This window comes from Gorilla gorilla, chromosome 14 (assembly GCF_029281585.2).
Source record: "Gorilla gorilla gorilla isolate KB3781 chromosome 14, NHGRI_mGorGor1-v2.1_pri, whole genome shotgun sequence".
NCBI lineage: Eukaryota > Metazoa > Chordata > Mammalia > Primates > Hominidae > Gorilla > Gorilla gorilla.
In genome coordinates, this window is record NC_073238.2 from 37963460 (window position 1) to 37988645 (window position 25186).

Sequence of the window (25186 nt, forward strand, 5' to 3'; positions counted from 1 at the left end):
AGTGGCCATGGGACTTTCTGGGCAGCATATCTGTTGGAGTGTGCCTGGCAGCTGGTTCTGCAGGAGCTCACCTGCCCTAATAGAATGTTCAGGCCCTTCTGCCTCAGTGGGTCTTGGTGTCTGCATGAGGAGCTTGCCCAGGGAGGAAACTGAGATTAAGAGCTGTGAAAAAAAGTCTTGTTTGTGGCCAGGGTGGAAAGTGGCAAGAGCCAGGTTTTGGACAACAGTTCCCTTCCTCCCAAGCAGCCCCGCCTGAATGGGGCCCTTTGTTAGGAAAATTCTCCAGGAAGAAGGATGTTTTGTTGAGCAGGTTTTTAAACATTGCACAGTAGGAAGTTGGAGAGGTTAAGCAAGTAGGGAGTAGCAGTAGAAGGCAGAGGAGGGAGCCTGGCAAGCCCAGGCAGAGTCCAGCTGTGACTGCCTGTGCACATCCTTTCCCATTTCCCTCCCTACTCGGGCCCTTTCCAGATGCAGTCACCTCCACAGAATGCCCCCCGCCCCTGCCCCAGGACACCCAGTCGTTGCTCAGCACGCTTACTGCCCCCACGTCTGATCACAGTGGCCCGTCATGCAGACACCAAGACCCATGGGAAGGCAGAGGACCCCGAACATCTCTGGGCAGGTGAACTCCTGCGGAACCAGCTGCCATGCACACTGGGGCAGCTCTGCTGTCTGGAAAGCCCTGTGACTGCTCTGTGGCCTGGCTGAGTTCTCCCCGCAGAAATGAGCAGGGCCCTTTCAAAAACAAACATGAGCTGTACTTTGGTTATCATTACCCGACAGAATGTTTTGATCTCAGAAGCCACCTGCATCTGTGGAGCAGTGCGGTCTACTAGAGGGGCTCAGAAGGCCTGAATCCAGTTTTCAAGCTGCCTCTGCTTTGCTGTGTAACCTTGAGCATGTGACTCAAGGTCTTGATTTTCTTGGGTATCAAATGAAGCTCATCAATGAACGCTCACCACTTTACCTAGTGAGGAGGGTGAGGCACTGAAGGTGTGTTAGAAGCTGTGTCTACAGAAGCTACTGTGCACGTTTTAGCCACCTCTGTGGCTTGCAAATAGGTTCCTCATTTGCAGCATCTGAGAAGTTGCTCTTGCCCTTGTCCAGTGTGACAAGTCTCTCCAACAGATGTGTTTCAAGGCTTTCCAGCTATGCTTGAAGCTCTTTAGGGGATGCAGTGTGGGGAGAGGATATGGATTTCTGCACCTTGGTCTACTCCAAAGAAGTTCAGATGGGACTTTATAAAAACACTTGGCAGATTTTGCTGGAGACCTCCATTTCCTTTTCTTCTATTCAGATTTTCCTCCAACTTTTTTAATGCCTTGTAGGATGTCGTACTTGTAATAGACACTCAGGACATAATTGTTCAGTTGAGTTGAACTCCTAAGGAGGTGCATAATATAAAAGTGAACCCATGTAATGTAGGTAAAATTTAAGCTGAAAGAAAACAGTCCTTGCTCTGAAGTAAATTGCTAAAGGGTAGTGCTAACATTATGGTGGAATTTAATAACTTAATTGGTTAGAGTAAGAAATATTTTGTATTCCAGAAAAGTTAAAAACTTTCCAAGGCATGTGGGCCTTCCTATTTCCACTTCTTCAGAAGTACTTTCGGAATCCTAATAAGATACGGGCAGAATTCTTGGCTGGCGTTCAGTCTGCTTAGTGAACTAGAACGGGGCATTTAGTCAAGGCATGTGAGTGGAAAGAATCTTTCATCTCAGTATCATTGCCACAGGTTAGCAAAACAATGCCTTTTCCTTTAGCGTAGATAAGTTCTTTTCTTAGGAATTATCAGCAATATCTCAATTAACAAAAACTTTATAGAGTGGAAGCCACTTTATATAGCTAGTATAAATCTGCCCCCCCCCTTATTTTTGGTTTTGTTTTGTTTTTGTTTTTGTTTTGCTGCTCAAGTCAAAAAGAATTATAAGAAAATAGTTTTTTTACTAGAAACTAAAAAGAATTAGTTTCTAGAGCTGTTCTAAAATCAAATGATATTCAGTTCAATCTCCTATTTATGTCTGCATTGCTATATGTGACAAAGCTAAAAATGATGAACCAAAAATGACGAACCCATTTCCTAGAAAAAAAGAATGTTTGCTCTGAGTGTTACCGTAAACTCATACACATAAACAAGAATCAAGAAGGCAGTTTCCAGAGCCCTACTTCCCATTAGCACTCTCTGAGGGTGTTTGGATCAATAAGACGCCTGTTGTTATATAGGTGTCAAAAATCAAGAAGTAAAACTTGTATATTTTTCTTGTTCATCTTTAGATGTCACTGCCTGGGGAAATGTGTGGAGAAGGGGCATATTGGATGTACTTTTCCTTTAAAATTGATATTACTGTGGCAACTATATATCATTGACATTACAGTATTGTGCCCTATAGTATTAGATATGTGTTAACAAGACACGTTTAGAGAACATAAATCCTGAGTTACAAACCACGAAATTAAGAAGAAAATCTCCACTTTTGGGACATTTTAACCTGTCTGTAAGTTAGAGACAGTTCCTTTTATATTAAGGAAAATAAGTTGACGAATGTATTATAGAAGGATTTTAAACAATAAGAACTCAAAGGACTCTAATTATGATACTACTTTAACCCAAAATCCCTATTCTTACCAGGATTTTTCTGAATATCCAGTTTTGTGTCAATTGATGAGCTTAATGGTTACAACAGTTGAGAACTTTGAAGTCCTCCACTCAAATCATGTATTAAGCTTCATTTTTACGACAGCTATTGCTAAAACCCCATATTGTGTAGGGCTGGGTTATTTGACCAAAAATTTAAGCTAAGGAGACTCTTCTCCCTCTGAAGTGAACGCCTTCCTCACCAATGTAAATGACAGCTTCCCACAGCTTCACCATTTGGTCCAGATGGATAATGCTTTCATTTCCAAGTCACTTCCCCTTCTCTGTGGCTGCTATTTCAACTTGCGTGGGATGCAAGTTCCTCTCCAGTTATGCATTTTCAGTGTTTGCACAGCTGTGCTTGTGCTCATATGGCCTTTTGTGACTCTGTCCAGTGATAGAGGCTGTTTCAGATTAGATTTAATCTCTATCAGGTCAGGGGTGTAATTTTTTTTAGCTTGCTGTATAATGAACATTTAGTGTGTGATGTTTGCTTATTATAGTGTTCTATAGAGTTAGAAGTGATGAAATATATTTTGTGAATATTAAACATGTTTACAAATAAATGTCCTTTAAAATGTATGATTGGATTATGAGCCTTATTCATCTAAGCCCAAAACATATGGTGTGTGTGCCTTCCCAGATGGCAATAAGAGAATTTTATATGTGTGGCCTAGAATCACTGAGACTGGAAATACCAAGACTCGTGCTCCAAGATGATAGTTCCTGCTATCCTGTTTTTATGATTCAGTAATATTAACCCAAGTGTTTCTCTCTGGCTGTAGCCTCAGGTGTCATACGATCTTATTGGGAGTGAGGGGCGCGTAGCCAGGGAGAAGGAGAAAGGCACCAGATGACAAATTGGCTTGTGTTTAGGTGCCATCTTGTACAAATATAGACACAGACCTTCAATCTCTAGAGTTGCAGTGTCCATTATGATAGCCATTAGCCGCGTGTGGCTACTGAGCATTTGAAGTGTGGCTAGTCTGAATTCAGATGAGCTGTGTCTTTAAAACCACACCGGATTTTAAAATTTTAATACAAAATAGAGAACGCAAAATATGTCATAAATAATTTTTATATTGAATACATATTGAAATGCAATATTTAAGATATATTGGCTAAGTAAAGTAGACTACAGTTAATTTTACCTGTTTCTTCTTCTTTTTTTTTTTTTCTTGAGACAGAGTCTCGCTCTGTCGTCCAGGCTGAGCACAGTGGTGCGATCACAGCTCACTGCAGCTTCGTAGGCTCAAGGGATCCTCTCAATTCAGCCTCCCAAAGTGCTGGGATTACAGGCATGAGCCACCGCACCTTGCCTCTCTTTTACGTTTTAAATGTGGTTCCTAGACAACCTGAAATGACATGTGAAGCACACATTATACCTCTATCTGGAGTAATCTTCAGTCGAGGGGAGGCTCCTGTGGTGAGCGGCACCTGCCGGGGAAGCGGAGTGAGGGCCCCTCAGCTCACTCAGGGCATCTGCTTGGGAAAGAGAAAATGTAACTGCCCCTCTATGTAGATTCATGCCCCTTTTAAATCCATTTCTCTCATTATTTTGGGGTTAGTTAAGTAGGATATGCTGTTTAACTGCACTGGATATAGATCTCTGATTTAAATGAGTTTGTTTATCCTGGTACCCTCAGGATAGTTTTAAAATGGTAATTACTGTCATCATCATTACAGTGGCTAATGATTCTACAGCACAGCCAGTCCCACACACTTTACATAACGCATAAGCCAGTCACTATTATTACCTGCATTTGAACAGATGGCAACTTGAAATTCCAGTCAGTGTCTCAAGGTCACACAGGTAGAGGTTGACCCAGGCCATGGGGTTCAGAATCTGCCCTGAACCACAAAGCAGTACTGCCCTCTAAAATAAGATCTATTTCTTGACTTTCTTAGCACATGACTATGCCGGCCTTTCCATAGTGTAATAACAGTATTAGTCTTTTCTCCAAAACTTAGATGTTTTCCAGTAGTTTAACAGCTAAGGCATTCAGAGATGTTTACTGTCTCAAAAATTGGGGTCTACTGTAAGGTTCTGGATGATCCAACTCCTTGTTTTCCCCTAAAGTTGCCCCAAAAAGCATACATGCATTCAGTCTGCTTAAAAATGTGGTGTAATTCCAATTAAATACAAAACATTAGTTCCCTGCCACATGCCAAGTACTGGGCAATCAGAGGTAAAGATGACAGACCCCCAGCTCACAAAGAATTCTGCTCTGGTGGAGCTGAAGGCAGATTCTAGTAACACAATGTGTTGAGGATTGTGTGTCCGTAGTGCTCTGGGAACAGAGGAGAGGGACACCCTGCACATTGTGGGGTGCCGGGTAAAGGTGTCCCATTAAAGACATCTTCTGGGTGGAGGGGGTGCTTGAGCCATCTTTAAATATCTCATGCTGGTTTTCTCACAGCATGGGAAGGCCACTGGTAAGGGTGCCTGCCAGCTTCGCCGTAAACACTGCATCTGCGGTTGTTCAGAGCATGCTGACCCCATTCCTGTGGTTTCAGGTGCCAGCAAGGTCAACCTCGTGAAGATCGCGTCCACGGCCTCCAGCCCACGGGACACGGCGCTGGCTGCCGTTATCTGCAGCGCTCTGGCCACCGTCCTGCTGGCCCTGCTCATCCTCTGCGTCATCTATTGTAAGAGACAGTTTATGGAGAAGAAACCCAGCTGTAAGTTTTGAGCTCATTACATTTCTTAGCATTTAGGGGAAGGGCATTATTACTATTGTCGTGCAAGTGTTCCACAAGAGACTTGGCTGAGACAAGCACCAGTGAGTTGTGAAAGAACGCAGGGCACAAGAAACACAGGTGATCCTTGAACAGCAGAGGGCTAGGAGAGCAGTTAAGAATCCACACGTCAGTGCTGACTCCCCAAAAACTTAACTACTAATAGCCTATTGTTGATGGGAAGCCTTACTGATAAACAGTCGGTTAATACATCTTGTTTATTATATGTTTCTTTGTTTTTTTGTTTTTTTGGAGACAGAGTCTGGCTCTGTCACCCAGGCTGGAGGGCAGTGGCGTGACTTCAGCTCATGGCAACCTCCGCCTCCTGGATTCAAGTGATTCTCCTGCCTCAGCCTCCGGAGTAGCTGGGACTACAGGCGCCCGCCACCACGCCTGGATAATTTTTGTATTTTTAGTAGAAACGGGGTTTCACCATGTTGGCCAGGCTGGTCTCGAACTCCTGACCTCGTGATCCGCCTGCCGCGGCCTCCCAAAGTGCTGAGATTACAGATGTGAGCCACTGCACCGGCCTATTATGTGTATTATGCCCTGTATTCTTACATTAAAGTAAGCTAGAGAAAAGAAAATGTTACTAAGAGAATCATAAGGGAGACAAAATAGATTTACTCTTCATTAAGTGGAAGCGGATCATTGTAAAAGGCTTCATCCTCATCATCTTCATGTTGAGTGGGCTGAGGAGGAGGAGGAGGAGGGTTGGCCTTGGTGTCTCGGCGTGGCAGAGGCTGAAGACAATCTGTGTATAAGTGACCTGCGCAGTTCAAACCCGTGTTGCTTAAGGGTCATCTGTAGAATTCACTGAGGTTGCACAGCTTTGTAAGGAGACTTACAAGGCTGTGATGTCCCTGCGCCACTAGGCAAAAATAAAAATCATTCTCAGTAATGGCAACATTAGTACCCTACATTTTGAACTTTCTTAACAAATTATTTCATGTTTGTGCTTCCATGTAAGAAGAAGTCATCAAACATTGGAAGGATAGCTGATTTGTTCTTTAAAAATACAAAAGCTAGAATGGCACAGGTCTGCATTGAAATACAAAAGCTAGAATGGCACAGGTCCGCTAGAGAGGAGACTGTGTTCCCTGACAGAGTTCTCACCCCTCATTTAGGGTCTCTGCGGTCGCAGGACATTCAGTACAACGGCTCTGAGCTGTCGTGTTTTGACAGACCTCAGCTCCACGAATATGCCCACAGAGCCTGCTGCCAGTGCCGCCGTGACTCAGTGCAGACCTGCGGTAAGTTCAGCAGGGAAGTGCCGTTAGGAGGACTGGAGGTGCACAGAAGCTGAAGCAGCAAGAATTGGTCCTGGTGTATTCATCTCACAGCGAGGTGGCTGTGTTGAGTCTTCTGGTTAAAACTAATCTTGTTAAATTATTCTCCACCATCTCCTGTTGGTTTGAGTGTTTCGAGTCTCTTAAGTATTAAAAAGGAAATAAGCATCTCGTTAAAATTCTAGAATTTTTCAGCAACTTTTGGGTCATGTTTGTCTTTCTTGTTTTGAGTCAGTTTATTTAAAATCACGGTAACCTTTGGTAGAGTAGGACTTTATATCCTTTGCTGTCTGGTTGATTCAAACCAAACACTAATATGCCTATTTTAAAAATATGTCTATTATAAAAATATATCTATTTTTAGAATTTCTTAAAGAAGAGCTGAGAAGTCCATTTCAAGGTTTTACACAAACCATAATTGCCCCTTGGACTATTGACAGATTCAAAGTTTAGGAAAGTAATTCAAAAGGAAACTGGTCTCTAACTTGGGCAAATAGGGGCAAAGGTAATACCAACTTTTTAAAAACTTTTATTTTAGGTTTAGGGGTACATGTGCAGGTTTGTTATATAGGTAAACTCATGTTACACGTTTATTTTACAGATTATTTAATTATTTAAGCCTAGTACCCAATAGTTACTTTTTCTGCTCCTCTCCCTCCTCCCACACTCCACCCTCAAGTAGACCCCATTGTGTGTTGTTCCCTTCTTTGTGTTCGTGTGTTCTCATCATTTAGCTCTCGCTTATAAGTGAGAACATGTGGTATTTGGTTTTCTGTTCCCGCCTTAGTTTACTGAGGTAATGGCCTCCAGCTCTATCCATGTTCCCACAAAAGACATGATCTCATCCCTTTTTATGGCTGCATAGTATTCCATGGTGTATATATACCACATTTTCTTTATCCAGTCTGTGATTGATAGGCATTTAGGTTGATTCCATGTCTTTGCTATTGTGAATAGTGCAGCAGTGAACATTCATGTGCATGTGTCTTTATGGTAGAGTGATTTATATTCCTCTGGGTATATACCCAGTAATGGGATTGCTGGGTCAGGTGGTAGTTCTATTTTTAGCTCTCTGAGGAATTGCCACACTGCTTTCTACAATGGTTGAACTAGTTTACACTTCCACCAACAGTGTGTAAGCATTCCCTTTACTCTGCAACCTTGCCAGCATATGTTATTTTTTGACTTTTTAATAATAGTCATTCTGACTGGTGTGAGATGGTATCTCATTGTGGTTTTCATTTGCATTTCTCTAATCATCAGTGCTGTTGAGCTTTTTTTCATATGCTTGTTGGCCACATGTATGTCTTCTTTTGAGAAGTGTCTGTTCATGTCCTTTGCCCAGTTTTTGATGGGGTTGTTTTTCTCTTGTAAATTTAAGTTCCTTATAGATGCTGTATATTAGACCTTTATCGGATGCATAGTTTGCAAACATTTTCTCCCATTCTTTAGGTTGTCTGTTTACTCTGATGATAGTTTCTTTTGCTATGCAGAAGGTCTTAAGTTTAATTAGATCTCATTTGTCAATTTTTGCTTTTGTTGTGATTGCTTTTGATGTCTTTGTCATGAAATCTTTGCCCATTCCTATGTCCAGGATGGTATTGCCTAGGTTTTCTTCCAGGGTTTTATAGTTTTGGTTTTTACATGTAAGTCTTTAGTCCATCTGAGTTGATTTTTGCATACAGTGTAAAGAAGTGGTCCAGTTTTAATCTTTGGCATATGGCTAGACAGTTACCCCAGGATTTATTGAACAGGGAGTCTTTCCCCATTGCTTTTGTCAATTTTGTTGAAGATCAGGTAGTTGTACATGTGTGGTCTTATTTCTGGGATCTCTATTCTACTCCATTGGTCTATGTGCCTGTTTTTGTACTAGTACCATGCTGTTTTGGTTACTGTGGCCTTGTAGCGTAGTTTGAAATCAGCTAACATGATGCCTCCAGCTTTGTTCTTTTTGACTAGGATTTCCTTGGCTAATTCAGGGTCTATTTTGGTTCCATATGAATTTTAAAATAGGTTTTTCCTAGTTCTGTGAAGAATGTCTTTGGTAGTTTGATAGTAATAGCTCTGAATCTGTACATTGGTTTGGGCAGTATGGCCACTTTAATGAAATTGATTATTCCTATCCATGAGCATGTGATGTTTTTTCATTTGTGTCTTCTCTGATTTGTTTGAGCAGTGTTTTGTAATTCTCTTTTACCTCCCTGGTTAGCTGTATTCTTAAGTATTTTATTCTTTTTGTGGCAGTTGTGAATGGGATTGTCTTGCTGATTTGGCTCTTGGCTTGGCCGTTGTTGGTGTAGAGCAATACTAATGATTTTTGTACATAGATTTTGTATCCTGGAACTTTGCTGAGGTTTTTTATCAGCTGAAGAAGCTTTTGGGCAGAGACTGTGGGGTTTTCTAGATATAGAATCATGTCATCTGCAAACAGGGATAGTTTGACTCCCTCTCTTCCTACTTAGATGCCCTTTGTTTCTTTCTTTTGCCTGATTGCCCTGGCTAGGATTTCCCATACTGTGTTGAATAGGAGTGGTGAGAGAGAGCATCCTTGCCTTGTGCCAGTTTTCAAGGGGAATGCTTGCATCTTTTCCCCAGTCAGTATGATGTTGGCTGTGGGTTTGTCATAGATTGCTCTTATTATTCTGAGGTATGTTCCTTCAATACCTAGTTTATTGAGAGTTTTTAACATGAAGGGATGTTGAATTTTATTGAAAGCCTTTTCTGCATCTATTGAGATAATCATGTGGTTTTGTCTTTAGTTCTGTTTATGTGATGAATCACATTTGTTGATGTGTATATGTTGAACCAACCTTGCATCCCAGGGATGAAGCCTGCTTGATCGTGGTGGATTAGCTTTTTTGATGTGCTGCTGGATTCAGTTTGCAAGTAGTTTGTTGAGGATTTTTACATTGGTGTTCATCAGGGATATTGGCCTGAAGTTTTGTTTTTTTGTTGTATCTCTGCCAAATTTGGGTGTCAGGATGATGCTGGCCTCATAGAATGAGTTAGGAAGGAGTCCCTCATTTTTTTGGAATAGTTTCAGTGGGAATGGTACCAGCTGTTCTTTGTCATGTGGTAGAATTTGGCTGTGAATCCATCTGGTCCTTGGCTTTTTTTGGTTGGTAGGCTATTTACTACTGATTCAGTTTGGGAGCTCATTTTTGTTCTGTTCAGGGAATCGATTTCTTCCTGGTTCAGTCTTGGGAGGGTGTATGTGTCCAGAAATTTATCTGTCTCTTCTAGGTTTTCTAGTTCATGTGTATAGAGATGTTTATAGTAGTTTCTGATGGCTATTTTTGTTTCTGTGGGGTCAGTGGTGACATCCCTTTTGTAATTTTTAATTGTGTTTATTTGGATATTCTCTCTTATTAGTCTAGTTAGTGGCCTATATTATTTATTTCTTCAAAAAAAAACAACTCCTGGATTTTTTAATATTTTGGGTGGTTTTTCATGTCTCAATTCCTTCATTTTAGCTTTGATTTTGAATATTTCTTGTCTTCTGCTGGCTTTAGGGGTGAGGTAATTTGTTCTTGCTTCTCGAATTATTTCTGTTGTAATGTTAGGTTGTAAATTTGAGATCTTTCTAACTTTTTTATTTGGGTGTTTAGTGCTATGAATTCCCTCTTAACACTGCCTTAGTTGTGTCCCAGAGATTCTGGAATGTTGTATCTTTGTTCTCATTAGTTTCAAAGAACTTGATTTCTACCTTAATTTTAGTATTTACCCAAAAGTCATTCAGGAGTATGTTGTTTAATTTCCATGTAATTGCATGGCTTTGAGTGATTTTCTTAGTCTTGACTTCTATTTTTATTGCACTGTGGTCTGAGCGTGTGTTTAGTACCAACTTTCTTTGCTATGTATTTATATTCTTCAGCACGTGTTTTTACACTTACACATCCCACTCCCCCACCACCCAACCACCTTACCTCCTGTGCAAATTAAAACCCTCTATGGCCAACCACCCTCTCTACAAGTCTGCCCCAGTTCCCCCGTCCTCTTAATACTTTACAGTTCTGTTAGCACCCATGGAAGCAAAACTAATAGCACCATTTTGTCTAATAACCCATCTGTATTTGTTTTCACCATATTCCATTAGATTGACTTGTCCTCTTGGAACTGTCTAATCAGTCTTCTCAAGAAATTATCAGTTAAGTGTTCCAGTCTCATGTTGTATATACAGCCATGCATTGCTTCTATGCAAACCTTGTAGAGTGCACACAAAGCTAGATGGGATAGCCTACTACAGAGCTAGGCTATGTGGTATAGCCCATTGCCCTAGGCTACAAACCTGTACGGCATGTGACTGCACTGAATACCGTAGACAGTTGCAACAAATAAGTACTTGTGGATCTCAGCATAGAAAAGGTACAGTAAAAATACGGTATTATAAACTTCCAGGACCACTATGGTATAGTTGGGCCATCATTGAACAAAATATTGCTATGCAGCATATGGCTATATGGAATAAGATGATTTCATTTTAATTCTTTTTCTGCTAATTATTACTATCTCCTATTTTGGGAATGGGTGAAGAATAAAATACAACACTTTCTGTGGTGTGTGGATCTAGTTTTGCCTTTGCCTATATAGACAAGACTCTTAGACACTATTAATGGTAACTGTGTGATCCTTAAACGCCCCCAAGCATTACATTTTCCTAGATACAATACCGTGGACACTGTTACTAGAGTCAGAGTAAGTAGGAACACTTTCTGGAGAGATGAACTCTAATTTTAAATTTTAAATGTAATAAAAGGCAGTTTGTATAAACTCTGCCTCACCTTACTTCAGTCTGAAATGAAAGATTAAATATACAGATGGCCTTGTTGTGTGACCTCCTAACAGAACACTGGGGCCAGAAATGATCCCCATGCCAATGCACTGGTTCAGTGCAGCTTATTTCAAATGTTTCCTCTTTAATGGCAGATACTTTTTTCCCTTTAACTTTTTATTTTGACATAATTTCAGAAATCAGTCATAATTACAGAAATATCGAAAGCGTAGAACAAAGAATTCCCACATGTCCTTTACCGAGATTCCCCAAATATTAACATGTTACCCATGTTCACATTTGCTTTATCCCCTCTCTCTCTTGTGTGTGTGTATACTTGTTTTTCATTTTCTGTTTTAAATTCAGTTGCACATATGATGTCCCTCTCCCCCTTAGTACATCAATGTTTGCTTCCTAAGAACAAGAACATTTTCTCTCACATAACAGCATAATTATTAAAACAGGAAATTTGTGTTAATTCAGTGCCATTATATAATCTACAGAGCGTATTCGTGTTTTCTTAATTGCCCCAGTATTGTCTTTTGTAGCAAAAAATATTCTGAAAACTTCTGTTGCATTGAGTTGTCAAATCTGTTTGGTCTCTTTTAATCTGGAATTGTCTCGTAATGTTTGTGTCTCATGATACTGATTTTTTTTGAAAAGTACAGGCCAGCACTTTTCAAAACTCTACAGTTTTGTAGAATGACACTCAGTTTGGGTTTGTCTGATGCTTCCTCAGGATTAGATTCAGAAATACTGCTGAGGGGATGCTGAGTCCTCAGCGCACTGTATCAGGAGGCGGAGTTGTCTATCTGGCCTGTGCCTGGTCAGGGTAACCTTGGTCACTTCGTTAAGGGGGTGTCTGCCAGGTTTCTCCAGTATAAAATGTCTGCTGTTCTCTTTGTAATGAATAAATATCCTGTAGGGGATACTTGGAGGCTGTGTAAATATCCTGTCACACCCCAAACTTTCACCCTGTAGCTTAGCGTACTCTGATGATTTGTACTGGAATCAGTCATTACCATGATGGTTAACAAATGCTGGCTTTCTAATTCCGTTATTCTTTCCACATTTATTAGTTGGCTTCCTATGGTAAGAAGGAACTTTCCTTCTCCATTTATGTATTTATATACCTTAGTTAGTTTAGACTCATGGACTGTATTCAGTGGGTTGCAGCCCTTTGGTGTCACTATTTATTCTGATGCTCATGTTGCCCTTCATTTGGAACTCCCTTCAGGCTGGCTTATGTGCCATTTTGACATGTCTGCATTATTCTTTTAGCACTTTCTTACTTTCTGCCACCAAAAGAAGTCCCAGGTTTATCGTGTACTTTCCCTAGAATCAGCCTTTCTACAAGGAGTGACAGTGCCTTTTGCTTTAAAACAATTTTGAAATGTCTCATGGTGAGCGTGACACACGTTTGTTAAGTGGCAGTAAACCCTGGCGAGTTCAGCGGGGTCAGAGCACTGTATGTTTAGATGGTCCGGACGGAGGCCTTGCTTTGAGGGAGACTTAGATGCAGGCAGGCCAGTCATCCTGTTTCTCACGGGCTTGCAATTGCATCTCAATATTTGGCATTCATTTTTGTAAAGAGAGACTGTAGTTTCATAATTTTTTTCCTGTTTATAAAAGTAAAGAGATATTCCTCATGGAAAATTTGGATACACACAAACATATAACTATATATGTAAATGTATAATTTCTCCAATAGCCATATATGTAAATGTATAATTTCTCCGAGTCTTCCTTTGTGTATGTGTGTGTATTTGTGTGTGTGTGTGCTTTAGTGTGTTTGTGGTTCTATAAATCAGAATGATATATATATATATGTATAGACAGAGTGAGAAATCAAGAAGGCTGTTCAAAAAGCTGAGTGTTTATTTTCAGCTTATAGGATTGAGAAGATTTATTTTTAAATTTCTTATCTAATCTCTATATTTTAGATTTTTAAGCTTATATTATCTTTGTAGCACAAAAATACATCCAGCTTCAGTGATATATTCAGCTTGTAAAGCTGTGTGCACATATCTACTTATTCCTTAAGTGACATTCCTAGCAATAAAAAGAAATGGTGTGTCTGTGTATATGGAGTTAGAGGGTTCGAACGTTCATGCTCTCGTCTGCGTTAGGAGGCCACTCAGCGGGAAAGTTGTCCTGTTCCTCCTGTCCTCAGTGGGGCCAAGAAGTCTCACTTCGTGGTCTCCCACAGACTGCTTTATTCCTTTTCCCCACTTATTATTGTAGTGAAATACACATAACATAAAATTCACCATCTTAACCATTTTCAAGTGTGCAGTTCAGTGATGTTAAGTACATTCTCACTGTGGTGCAGCCATCACCACCATTCACCTTCCAGAACATTTTTCATCCTCCCAAACTGAAACTCTGTCTCCATTAAACAGCAGCTCCTGGTCTCCCCATTGCTCCAGCCTCGTAGCATCCGCCCTTCTTCATCTGTCTGTATGAGTCTGTCTACTCTCGGTACCTTATATAAGTGGCTCATCATATGTTTAAGATAAGAAAAAAAGAGAACCTTGTATTCCTTTTCCCCCAAAAGTCACCCAAAGGGGAACATCTAAATTTCCGAGAGCAGTGTTGAAGTGTTATTAAAGTGAAAGCTGCCGGAGGGAGGCACTGTGCTTCACACCTGTGCTGTCTTCCCTAGGGCCGGTGCACTTGCTCCCATCCATGTGCTGTGACGAGGCCTGCAGCCCCAACCCGGCGACTCTTGGTTGTGGGGTGCATTCTGCAGCCAGTCTTCAGGCAAGGTAACTAGGTGCTTTCAATCAATCATTTCATAACCCCCTGTGCAAATATGCATTCTACTAATTTACCGATTTTCATCTGAAACAATGGAAACATCACCTCTTAAATATTAATGACATTCTGGATATTGGTGGGGTGCAATTCTCAGGGAAGAATTAGGTGGCTCTCTCAAGGCCACTCATATCCAGTGCAACATTCTTTATACTTTACTCTTCATTAATTTTATTTTTGTCTTATGTCTGTGATTTTTGACACCTCTGTCATCTGTAAGTAATTAACATGTAAGTAATTTTTACCCATGGAATAATATTTTAGAATTTTAGAACAGCACTCAAGGAAACTCAGATGAGACCCAGGAAACTGCATGTTTTAGACATTGGATTAAGTATAACTATATTAATTAGAAGGAGGTGTCAAAACTCAGTTTTCAAATAAATGGAGTAATTTGACTTATTGTATTGAGATGAGTTTATAACAATAGGAAACACTAGAATTCTGATGCAGTAAATTGCTATTTCATTTAGAAGACCTAAAATTACGGCTGACATGCTTCTTTGTAGTAGTGTTTTTCTCCCCATCAAAGACTTTAAGTTCTTTTGGACGTGTGTGCAGAAACGCAGGCCCAGCCGGGGAGATGGTGCCAACTTTCTTCGGACCCCTCACGCAGTCCATCTGTGGCGAGTTTTCAGACGCCTGGCCTCTGATGCAGGATCCCATGGGTGGTGACAACATCTCTTTTTGTGACTCTTATCCTGAACTCACTGGAGAAGACATTCATTCTCTCAATCCAGAACTTGAAAGCTCAACGTCTTTGGATTCAAATAGCAGTCAAGATTTGGTTGGTGGGGCTGTTCCAGTCCAATCTCGTTCTGAAAACTTTACAGCAGCTACTGATTTATCTAGATATAACAACACACTGGCAGAATCAGCATCAACTCAGGATGCACTAACTATGAGAAGCCAGCTAGATCAGGAGAGTGACACTGTCATCCACCCAGCCACTCAGACGTCCCTCCAGGTAAGGCAGCGACTGGGTTCCCTGTGAACATAGATAGCACTGACTTACAGTAGATCAGAACTCTGTTCCCAGCATAAGATTTGGGGGAACCTGATGAGTTTTGTTTTTTTTGCATCTTTAATAATTTCTTGTATGTTGTAGAGTATGTTTTAAAATAAATTTCAAGTGTTTTTTTAAAAACTAACACAGCTAATATATAAGAGCGAAGTGGACAGCTGCATTCTTTTATTCCTCTTTGTAAGTACAGCCACTTAGCACAGCACCTGCTGCCTCCTTCCTTGGTTGAGAGAGATGAGTCGGGTATGGGAGCATCTTGCAGACAATTCCTGACCTTCATTTCTTCCTGTTATATATACTTATTATTATATATATATATTACTTATGCCCAATACTTAAATGTACTTCATTCACTGCCAAGTTTATGTGAATTTCGGTCTCCTAAAGCTGCTCTTTTCCCTCCTCTCTCCTTGGCTGTTGTTTTCTGGATCACTCTGCTTTACTGGATTGGTTGATTTGGCTAGAAATTGATTGTTGGTTGTGACCTGAGACCAGGTCATAAGACCCTCTCAGGTGGAATGGTTTAAGATCAGGTTTGGGTGGAGCGAGGGTGGCACCTGCAGAGAGATGGGGGCTTTCTGCATGCTGCAAAGCTGGAGGCAGCAAAGGATTCAGGGATAACTGGGCACGTCTCTGCTTTCTTCAGGTGAGGATGTGGCCTTTGCTGAATTTGACCTAATGTTTGTAAACATTTCCTTAAATGGGAGCGCATGTATTGTTAGTGTAAGTTCTAGGAGAAAAGTGTCAAGCCTTGAGTGTAAAAGGGCAGAGTCACAGCAAGAGTCCAGCTCCCAGACCCACAAGACCCTGCCCCACAAAGAGGTTGCTGCTCTCACTGCCTGTCCCTCCCTGCCCCAGATCAGGGTTGTGGGTGCTGAGGAGGCAGCTGAGCCTGCTCCAGAGGGGCCTCACTTCCATGTCATTCTGTATCCTGGCCTGATTATATCAGAGACTTAGTGCAGAGTCAAAGTGTGAACGCTGATGTGTTCCTTTTAAGATCAGTTCATAAGTTACGTACTGATCTAAGTCTGCAGCACTTGTTTTTGTTTTTGGTTTTTGAGTTTTGAAACGGGGTCTCTCTCTGTCGCCCAGGCCGGAGCTCAGTGGAGCAATCACAGCTCACTGCAGCCTCGTCCTCCTGGGCTCAAGCCATCTTCCCACCTTGTTTGCTTTTTTAAAGTACAAAAAAAAAATTATCTGGAGAGCTTTTAGGGGATTCTATAGACAAAACATTTTTTAGCTTTGGAGGGAAAAAATTGGTTTCATTCTCAAAACGAGGGAATGGAGAAGTAAGAGAAGGGAGACGAGTGAATGAAGGAAAAACAAATTAGGCAGTTAACACATACAAAGTATCTACCTCTGAGCTTTGCCTGGAGTTAGGAAAGGCTGTTCACTGATCTTGTTCTTTTGAGCCATCCATAATTTGTAAAATTGTTATGATAATAAATAAGAAAAGACTTAAGAATTAACCTAGCTGAGTGTAAGTCTCAAGAATGGACTGTGCCCCACACAACGTAGGAACTGAGAGGCCCCAGCAGCCGAGAGCAGGTAACAAGTCCTTCAAAGCAGAGAGCATCCACTGACGGATCAGAGGATGCTAGAAACAGGCGGAACCCCCCTGCTCAGCAACAGAGGCCTCAGCTGCCTCCCAGCAGCACTAAATGAGGGGCCCTCGCCATGTCTAGTGCATCATCCGTGCCTCTCTTGTTAGGAGATCATCTGAAGAACTAGGGTTACGGTGCTGCCAGCTGACGAATGACTGTTTTTCAGTTTTGTCAGGAAACAGAATTACCACTCACCTTAATTTTGTAGCTCGTACCCAAGTTTGTGATGTCAGTTGCCGAGACTAAGGAATGAAACATCTTCATACGAGGTCATCCCGGAGCCAACTCATTGCCTGCTTTTTTTCTGTGTATGCTGGTGGTGCGGTGGGGACAGGATTGATAAGCACTGTCATCACAGCTGTATGAACATGATATTTTAGAAACATGTTTTAGTTGATGAGATTGGCATATCATGACTTACTAACTCTTTTTCAAAGACATGCAAGGTAGTTCTCATGATTTATATACACTTTCAACTCAAATCATTATGAAAAGAAAGTTACAATTATATCTAAACTGAACCTGATGAGAAAATATTACACTCAAGTTGCACAGTATAATAATTTATTAACGAAAGGTTTTTACTAACTTTTCAAGATGTGTAGTCCTATAATTGTTAGATTAATTTAGGTAAATCTAAGTATGACATTGAATTTAAAAAAGGAAGTGTTAAAATATAAACCATTTTGATTTTTCCCCTTTAATAGTGAATAATATTTTGAGCCCATTTTATGAGATAATCATTTCCAGATGCTGGAAAAAAAAAAACTTTAGTTGCACTTACTAATCTGTGAAATGTAGCAAATGAACCTTAAGCTACTTCAGGCCTTTGGGGGCCTGGTCCTCCTCTTTATTTCAAGGTCCAGCCAAGTGTTTAACTCAAGTAGTTTTGCTTTTGTTTTTCTTTCCCAATCTAAATTCCAACCCACATTTCCCCCAACAGGCTAATTTTCCAACTAGAGGACACATTCACATCTCATAAAGAATTTGATTTTAGGCTGAGGCAGGAAGATGACTTGAGCCCAGGAGTTTGAGGCTGCAGTGAGCTAGGATCACGCCTCTGCACTCCAGTCTGGGCAACAAAGCAAGACCCTGTCTCTTAAAAAATAAAATAAAATAATTTTATTCCAGCAGCTCACTATTATGAACCAAAGCACAGGGCTTCTTGTTAATTTTATCCATTCCACAGGTTTGTGTTCAATTAGCTTGGCTCCATGATGTGGGCTCGTTCATAGCTCAGGAAAACAACATGTGTCCATCTGGGAGGTGGATAAGGAGCAGCTGTGGCCAAACAGCACTTCTGTCTTTACGTGGTGTGAGGCCATGATTTCAGCGCACGATGCATTTGTTTACACAACCTGCATTTCCACACACTAGTTTTCTTGTGGGTGATTTAAGATGACCCATAATCTGATGATAGTTATGGTTCCAGATAAAGCAAATAGGTGTGAGAGCCTTCTTTAGTTTGTATGACTCAATTTTCATCAAGTTTTTCCTATACACATCTCTCCAGAAGGGAACAAAACTGAGATATTTGGAACATTTTTTGCTGAGATATTTGAGAGAACAAAGCCAGCCTGTTTACTTACAGGAAAAGCATATCTTGAAGTTGTTTTTAATGCAACATTTAAAATGTCAACAGGAACAGAGAGAAAGAAGGTTAGAAAACATATGAGAGGACCCTGGGTTCTAGTGTTTCAATCTATTGAAATGTCTACTTTTTCCTTATTGGCAAAATGAGGATAATTTGCCTCCCACAGAAGGGTTCATGTAGTTATTATAATCATGTCAGTTAATCAACATATTTGATAAAACTATCTCCTGTTATTGGAAGTGTTTCATAAGATTTTACTTCTAAATAATCTCCTTAGACCTAGGAATAATTTTTTTGCATACACTTAACCTGGTATGTGACCAATGCCAAATTAGTGGTAAGTTAGTGAGGGGTTAATACATGAAATTAATGTTCAGTGGTTTCACTTGTCCCCTTCCCGGCATTGACGTCAGTGCCCTTTGTGATGAGGACACGTCTAATGGCTACACTTTGCTGAGGATATTCTCCCGATAAGGACTGTGAGTATGCTAGGGAGATTGTTATAAGAGAAATCTTATTCCCAGCTATTTCTGAACATTCTCCAATAGTTTAATGGAAGTACATTCAAAGACTAAGTTGGCAGATAAAGAATGGTACTATTCATTCATCTTTGTTCTTTGAAAGAAAGGAAATACAGAATCCTAAAATATTTACCTACAAATGCTTTAAAGGAACACAATATAGAAGAAAGAAGCTTTAAATGTTTGAATAAGGTTGAAAGCCCACAAAAGAATTGTTTGTTAATACATTATGATTGCTATGGGTTACGGTGTCATCTTTTAAGTACTCTGCAGTTATTGGGTGACTATGAATTGTTATGAAAATATTTATTTTATCCTGAGATTACATGGGTAGCTGGATATTTGGATACTATTGAATGAGTTTCTTGTCCATATGCTATTAAATCCATGTATACTACTAGTAAAAGTTATGCATAATAATTCTTTACCATTGAAATTTAGCAGATTTAACTTGTAAGACATTATTTCTAAAGCTTCCTTTCTGTTGCTGTTTTAGGAAGCTTAAAGAACCTGCTTCTTTCTGTAGTAGAAGCGTGTGCTGGAACCCAAAGAGTACTCCTTTGTTAGGCTTATGGACTGAGCAGTCTGGACCTTGCATGGCTTCTGGGGCAAAAATAAATCTGAACCAAACTGACGGCATTTGAAGCCTTTCAGCCAGTTGCTTCTGAGCCAGACCAGCTGTAAGCTGAAACCTCAATGAATAACAAGACTCCAGGCCGACTCATGATACTCTGCATCTTTCCTACATGAGAAGCTTCTCTGCCACAAAAGTGACTTCAAAGACGGATGGGTTGAGTTGGCAGCCTATGAGATTGTGGACATATAACAAGAAACAGAAATGCCCTCATGCTTATTTTCATGGTGATTGTGGTCTTACAAGACTGAAGACCCAGAGTATACTTTTTCTTTCCAGAAATAATTTCATACCGCCTATGAAATATCAGATAAATTACCTTAGCTTTTATGTAGAATGGGTTCAAAAGTGAGTGTTTCTATTTGAGAAGGACACTTTTTCATCATCTAAACTGATTCGCATAGGTGGTTAGAATGGCCCTCATATTGCCTGCCTAAATCTTGGGTTTATTAGATGAAGTTAACTGAATCAGAGGAATCAGACAGAGGAGGATAGCTCTTTCCAGAATCCACACTTCTGACCTCAGCCTCGGTCTCATGAACACCCGCTGATCTCAGGAGAACACCTGGGCTAGGGAATGTGGTCGAGAAAGGGCAGCCCATTGCCCAGAATTAACGCATATTGTAGAGACTTGTATGCAAAGGTTGGCATATTTATATGAAAATTAGTTGCTATAGAAACATTTGTTGCATCTGTCCCTCTGCCTGAGCTTAGAAGGTTATAGAAAAAGGGTATTTATAAACATAAATGACCTTTTACTTGCATTGTATCTTATACTAAAGGCTTTAGAAATTACAACATATCAGGTTCCCCTACTACTGAAGTAGCCTTCCGTGAGAACACACCACATGTTAGGACTAGAAGAAAATGCACAATTTGTAGGGGTTTGGATGAAGCAGCTGTAACTGCCCTAGTGTAGTTTGACCAGGACATTGTCGTGCTCCTTCCAATTGTGTAAGATTAGTTAGCACATCATCTGCTACTTTAGCCATCCGGTGTTGGATTTAAGAGGACGGTGCTTCTTTCTGTTAAAGTGCTCCATCCCCTACCATCTACACATTAGCATTGTCTCTAGAGCTAAGACAGAAATTAACCCCGTTCAGTCACAAAGCAGGGAATGGTTCATTTACTCTTAATCTTTATGCCCTGGAGAAGACCTACTTGAACAGGGCATATTTTTTAGACTTCTGAACATCAGTATGTTCGAGGGTACTATGATATTTTGGTTTGGAATTGCCCCGCCCAAGTCACTGTCTTTTAACTTTTAAACTGAATATTAAAATGTATCTATCTTTCCTAGTACATTTTTATCTTCTCATGTATTATCCATGGTTTTCTCTGTTTGTGAGAGATTAGTAAAATTTAATGAGCCCTCTTTCTTGTGGCCGTTTCTCCATAGTTTTAGGTTTTGATATGTGTTTACTAGCTTGCCTGTGTCTGGTACATCTCATGACCTCAATTCCCTCACCTGAAATAGGAAATGAGAATGTTTCATTGTAGCCCCCAAGCTGTCATGTCATCCTAGTGCCTAGTCATAATTAATTGACTTTTCCTGTATTACTTCTTTTTTTAAGTATAAACCAATGATCCTTTGGTAGTCAAGAACTCTTAGGAACATTGCCTTTTGGACGTGTAAAATATTTAGGATTTGACCACACAATGGCTATGAAAATGCAAGTAGTTTCCTCGCGTGACCTCACCATGATTCACATACATGCCACTGTTTGCAATCTGGTCTGTTTGCATTTCTGTTATGACAGAGAGATGATGTTTGCATTTCTGTTATGACAGAGAGATGATGAAAGTAGGCAGGGCTGTGTTCCTTTGTGTAGCCTGTATATATTTTCCATATGTAGAGCCCTGATTAACTTCAAGGACAAACACTGGCTGGAGAAAGCCAGACTGATGGGAATGAGACTTTGGCCAAAAATCCCAAAACATCATTTTCAATCAGTAGAGAAGTGCTTAGGGTTGAAAATTGATTTCATTTGCTACTGAATTTGGTAAATCCTGGGTAACTTTTATCAAGATGAAGACATTTTACCCTACCTACTCTAGAAATATACAACAATGTTATATTTTACACTCCTTGTAAACATTTGAGGAAAAAAATGCAATTTGCACTTCACTTTGTTGGAATATCCCATAGCACTCAATAAACTCAGCTGCTAGAGTGCCGATGTCAGGAGGGCTGCGTCGGGTAATGCGTGTGGCTGAATGGGCATAACCACTGTGGCTTCTTGTGCTGCAGAAGCTCGTTGACAAGACCGAGGAGGATTTCAAGAGCAACCAAGTAAAGTCATGCATTTTCTAATTTTGTGTATATGGAATATATTTTTAAATAGAGATTTTTCTACTTTAGATAATGTGTTAATATTGCTATTACCTAGGTTAAGCACTATTGTCTGTGCTGGTAAGAAAAAAAAAGGAAAGGAAAACCATCATTGCTTTAAAATAGCTTATATCAATTTAGATTTCATCATTACTATTTTGCATACTGGAATTTATAAATGTGTAAATTATCATTTTCTTAGTTTTGTAATACCTTTTTTATTTGTGAATAAAATTATCACCTGGTATTCTTATTTATGTGTTCAGTGAGAGAATGATTGATTTTGTGGATGCAGACATGTTTTTTTCTTTTCAGAAGTCTGTGTGAGGGTTTTGCAGAGTTCTGCTCTCTCAGCACAGGCAGCGGCTCCTGCCTGTGGTCCCAGATACTAGGAGGCTGAGGCAGAAGGATCATGAGCCTAGGAGTTTGAGGCATGCCTAGGAATTTGAGGCCAGCCTGGACAACATAATGAGGCTGTGTCACTAAAAAATGTGCTCCAGAGAGGGGTGGAACCCTCTCTGCCTCCTCAGGCTTTTGGAGGGCTATTTGTAATCCTCACTGGTGACCTGTGAGGGACAGCCTGGGAACATAACCAGGCGCATTGGGCTAGTGGAAGGTGCTCTGCGGCCCCTGAGAAGCTTTGGCATCAAGGTCTTATCATGATCTCATTTTTTCTCTTCCTCTTATGGCACAAGGAGGGAAGGAACTAAAGAGAAAGTTTTGTATCCTTGATGGAGCTCAGCCAGGTGTCCTCCTGCAGAGGAGGACTAAAGAGAGGAAGGTGGAGGCTTCCACAGATCAGGAATCCTTTTCTTCCCTCTACTCAGTAAAACTTTTAAGGCTATTAGATTTTGAGAGAGGACTTTAAACTTTCTGGAAAAAAAAAACTTAAAAAATGTTACAGTTACATCCTGCTCTCTCAGCAGGTGAGTTTCTGCTGTTGACACTGGATTCTCTGAGGGAAGGACATTGACTTCTTCCCCCTCTGACACCCCCACTCACACTCCAACCCCCCAGAGCATGTGGACTTCCCTGGTGTCCATGGAGACTGGTTTAGCTTATGGGTACCATAAATCCATCAACTCTCTGACAAAAATAACTCAAAGCTAATAAGGTTCTCCCAGGAGGTCTGGACTATTTTATAGTAATGTGTCCGGAATTGGTGGGTTCTTGGTCTCACTGACTTCAAGAATGAAGCCACGGATCCTCGCGGTGAGTGTTACAGTTCTTAAGGATGGCGTGTCCAGAGTTTGTTCCTTCTGATGTTCGGACGTGTTCGGAGTTTCTTCCTTCCGGTGGGTTCGTGGTCTCTCTGGCTTCAGGAGTGAAGCTGCCGACCTTCACGGTGTTACAGCTCTTAAGGCGGCACTCTGGAGTTGTTCTTTCCTCCCGGTGGGTTCGTGGTCTCGCTGGCCTCAGGACTGAAGCTGCAGACCTTCCCGGTGAGTGTTACACTCATAAAGGCAGTGCGAACCCAAAGAGAGAGTAGCAGCAAGATTTATTGCAAAGAGCTAAAGAAAAAAACTTCCACAGCATGGAAGGGGACCCGAGCAGGTTGCCACTGCTGGCTTGGGCAGCCTGCTTTTATTCCCTTATCTGGCCCCACCCACACCCTGCTGATTGGTCCATTTTACAGAGAGCTGATTGGTCCGTTTTGACTGGGTGCTGATTGTTGTCTTATTTGCAGTCCCCTAGCTAGACATAAAGATTCTCCAAGTCCCCACCAGATTAGCTAGACACAGGGTGCTGATTGCTGCATTTACAAACCTTGAACTAGACACAGGGTGCTGATTGGTGTGTTTACAAACCATGAGCTAGACACAGAGTGCTGATTGGTGTATTTACAATCCCTTAGCTAGACATAAAGATTCTCCAAGTCCCCACCAGACTCAGGAGCCCAGGTGGCTTCACCTAATGGATCTCGCACGGGGGCTGCAGGTGCCAGTCCCACACCATGCACCCGCACTCCTCAGCCCTTGGGCGGTGGATGGGACCGGGCACCATGGAGCAGGGGGTGGCGCTCGTAGGGGAGGCTTCTGCCGCACAGGAGTCCACTTGTGGGGAGGCTTAGGTATGGCGGGCTGCAGGTCCTGAGCCCTGCCCCACAGGGAGGCAGCTGAGGCCCTGCGACAATTCGAGCGCAGCGCCGGCTGGGGTACCTGGCACACCCTCTGCAGCTGCTGGCCCTGTTGCAAAGCCCCTCACTGCCCGGGCCAGTGGGCTGGCTCCGAGTGCGTGGCCCACAAAGCCCACGCCCACCCGGAACGCGTGCTGGCCCGCAAGTGCTGGGCACAGCCCCCGTTCCCTCCCACACCTCTCCCTCCACACCTCCCTGCAAGCAGAGGGAGCTGGCTCCGACCTCTGCCAGCCCAGAGAGGGGCTCCCATAGTGCAGCGGCAGGCTGAAGGGCTCCTCAAGGGTGGCCAGACTCGGCACAGAGGCTGAGGAGGCGCTGAGAGCAAGCGAGGGCTGCCAGCACACTGTCACCTCTCAGTAATAACAATGATGTATTTTCATTATTACCACTATTATTAAGGTCTCTGCAACTGGGTACTTATACTGAATGTGTCCCATTTTAAACTAAGAAGGTATTGTCTGATTTCTTTTTTTTTAATTTAATTTAATTATTTTATTTTTTTGAGACAGTCTTGCTCTGTCACCCAGACTGGAGTGCACCTCCCAGGTTCACACAATTCTCCTGCCTCGGTTTCCTGCATAGCTGGGATTACAGGCACATACCACCACACCCGGCTAATTTTTGTGGGTTTTTTTTTTTTTTTTTGTATAAACGGGGTTTCACCATGTTGGCCAGGTTAGTTTCAAACTCCTGACCTCAAATGATCCACCCACTTCGGATTGCTGGAATCCCAAATTGCTGGAATTACATTTTTTAAAAACAAATTTGGCACCGACTAAGGTCTGTAAATAGAGCTTAAGTTTATCATTCAGTCTTGAAAGTGAACAGTGGTCTGAGAGGTTTCAAAATCGTCTATAATGTCAAACAAGTTTCAATAAGTCCTGGTATGCAATTATAGGGATATAATTATGCTGAGTCAAGGCAGCAGTTCACACTAGCATTAGTTATGTCACACTTCAACCAACGGAGGGTTGAAAGGTTTCTACTCCAGAGAGTAGTAAAGGAGACAGGAAAGGGAAAGGGGACGGGAAAGGGAAAGGGGACGGGAAAGGGAAAGGGGAAAAGGGAAAGGGGAAAGGGGACGGGAAA

General features: G+C 41.4%; 1 protein-coding gene across 8 annotated transcripts in view; it reads left to right on the top strand.

Moving 5' to 3' along the window:
• TNFRSF19 (TNF receptor superfamily member 19) overlaps positions 1-22207 on the top strand; it is a 105768-nt gene extending 83561 nt beyond the window's left edge. For 3 of the 8 annotated variants that reach the window (XM_055359677.2, XM_004054255.5, XM_055359676.2), the window contains exons 6-10: positions 5153-5317; positions 6502-6627; positions 14100-14202; positions 14813-15218; positions 19491-22207. In XM_055359677.2, coding sequence (XP_055215652.2) covers positions 5153-5317; positions 6502-6627; positions 14100-14202; positions 14813-15218; positions 19491-19499 — 809 coding nt within the window. In that variant the 3' untranslated portion in view covers positions 19500-22207. Of the gene's footprint in view, positions 1-5152; positions 5318-6501; positions 6628-14099; positions 14203-14812; positions 15516-19490 lie in introns of those variants that run through there. The other 5 variants (XM_055359674.2, XM_055359675.2, XM_055359679.2 and 2 more) reach the window with 3 other exon arrangements.
• The last annotated feature ends 2979 nt before the right edge of the window (positions 22208-25186 follow it).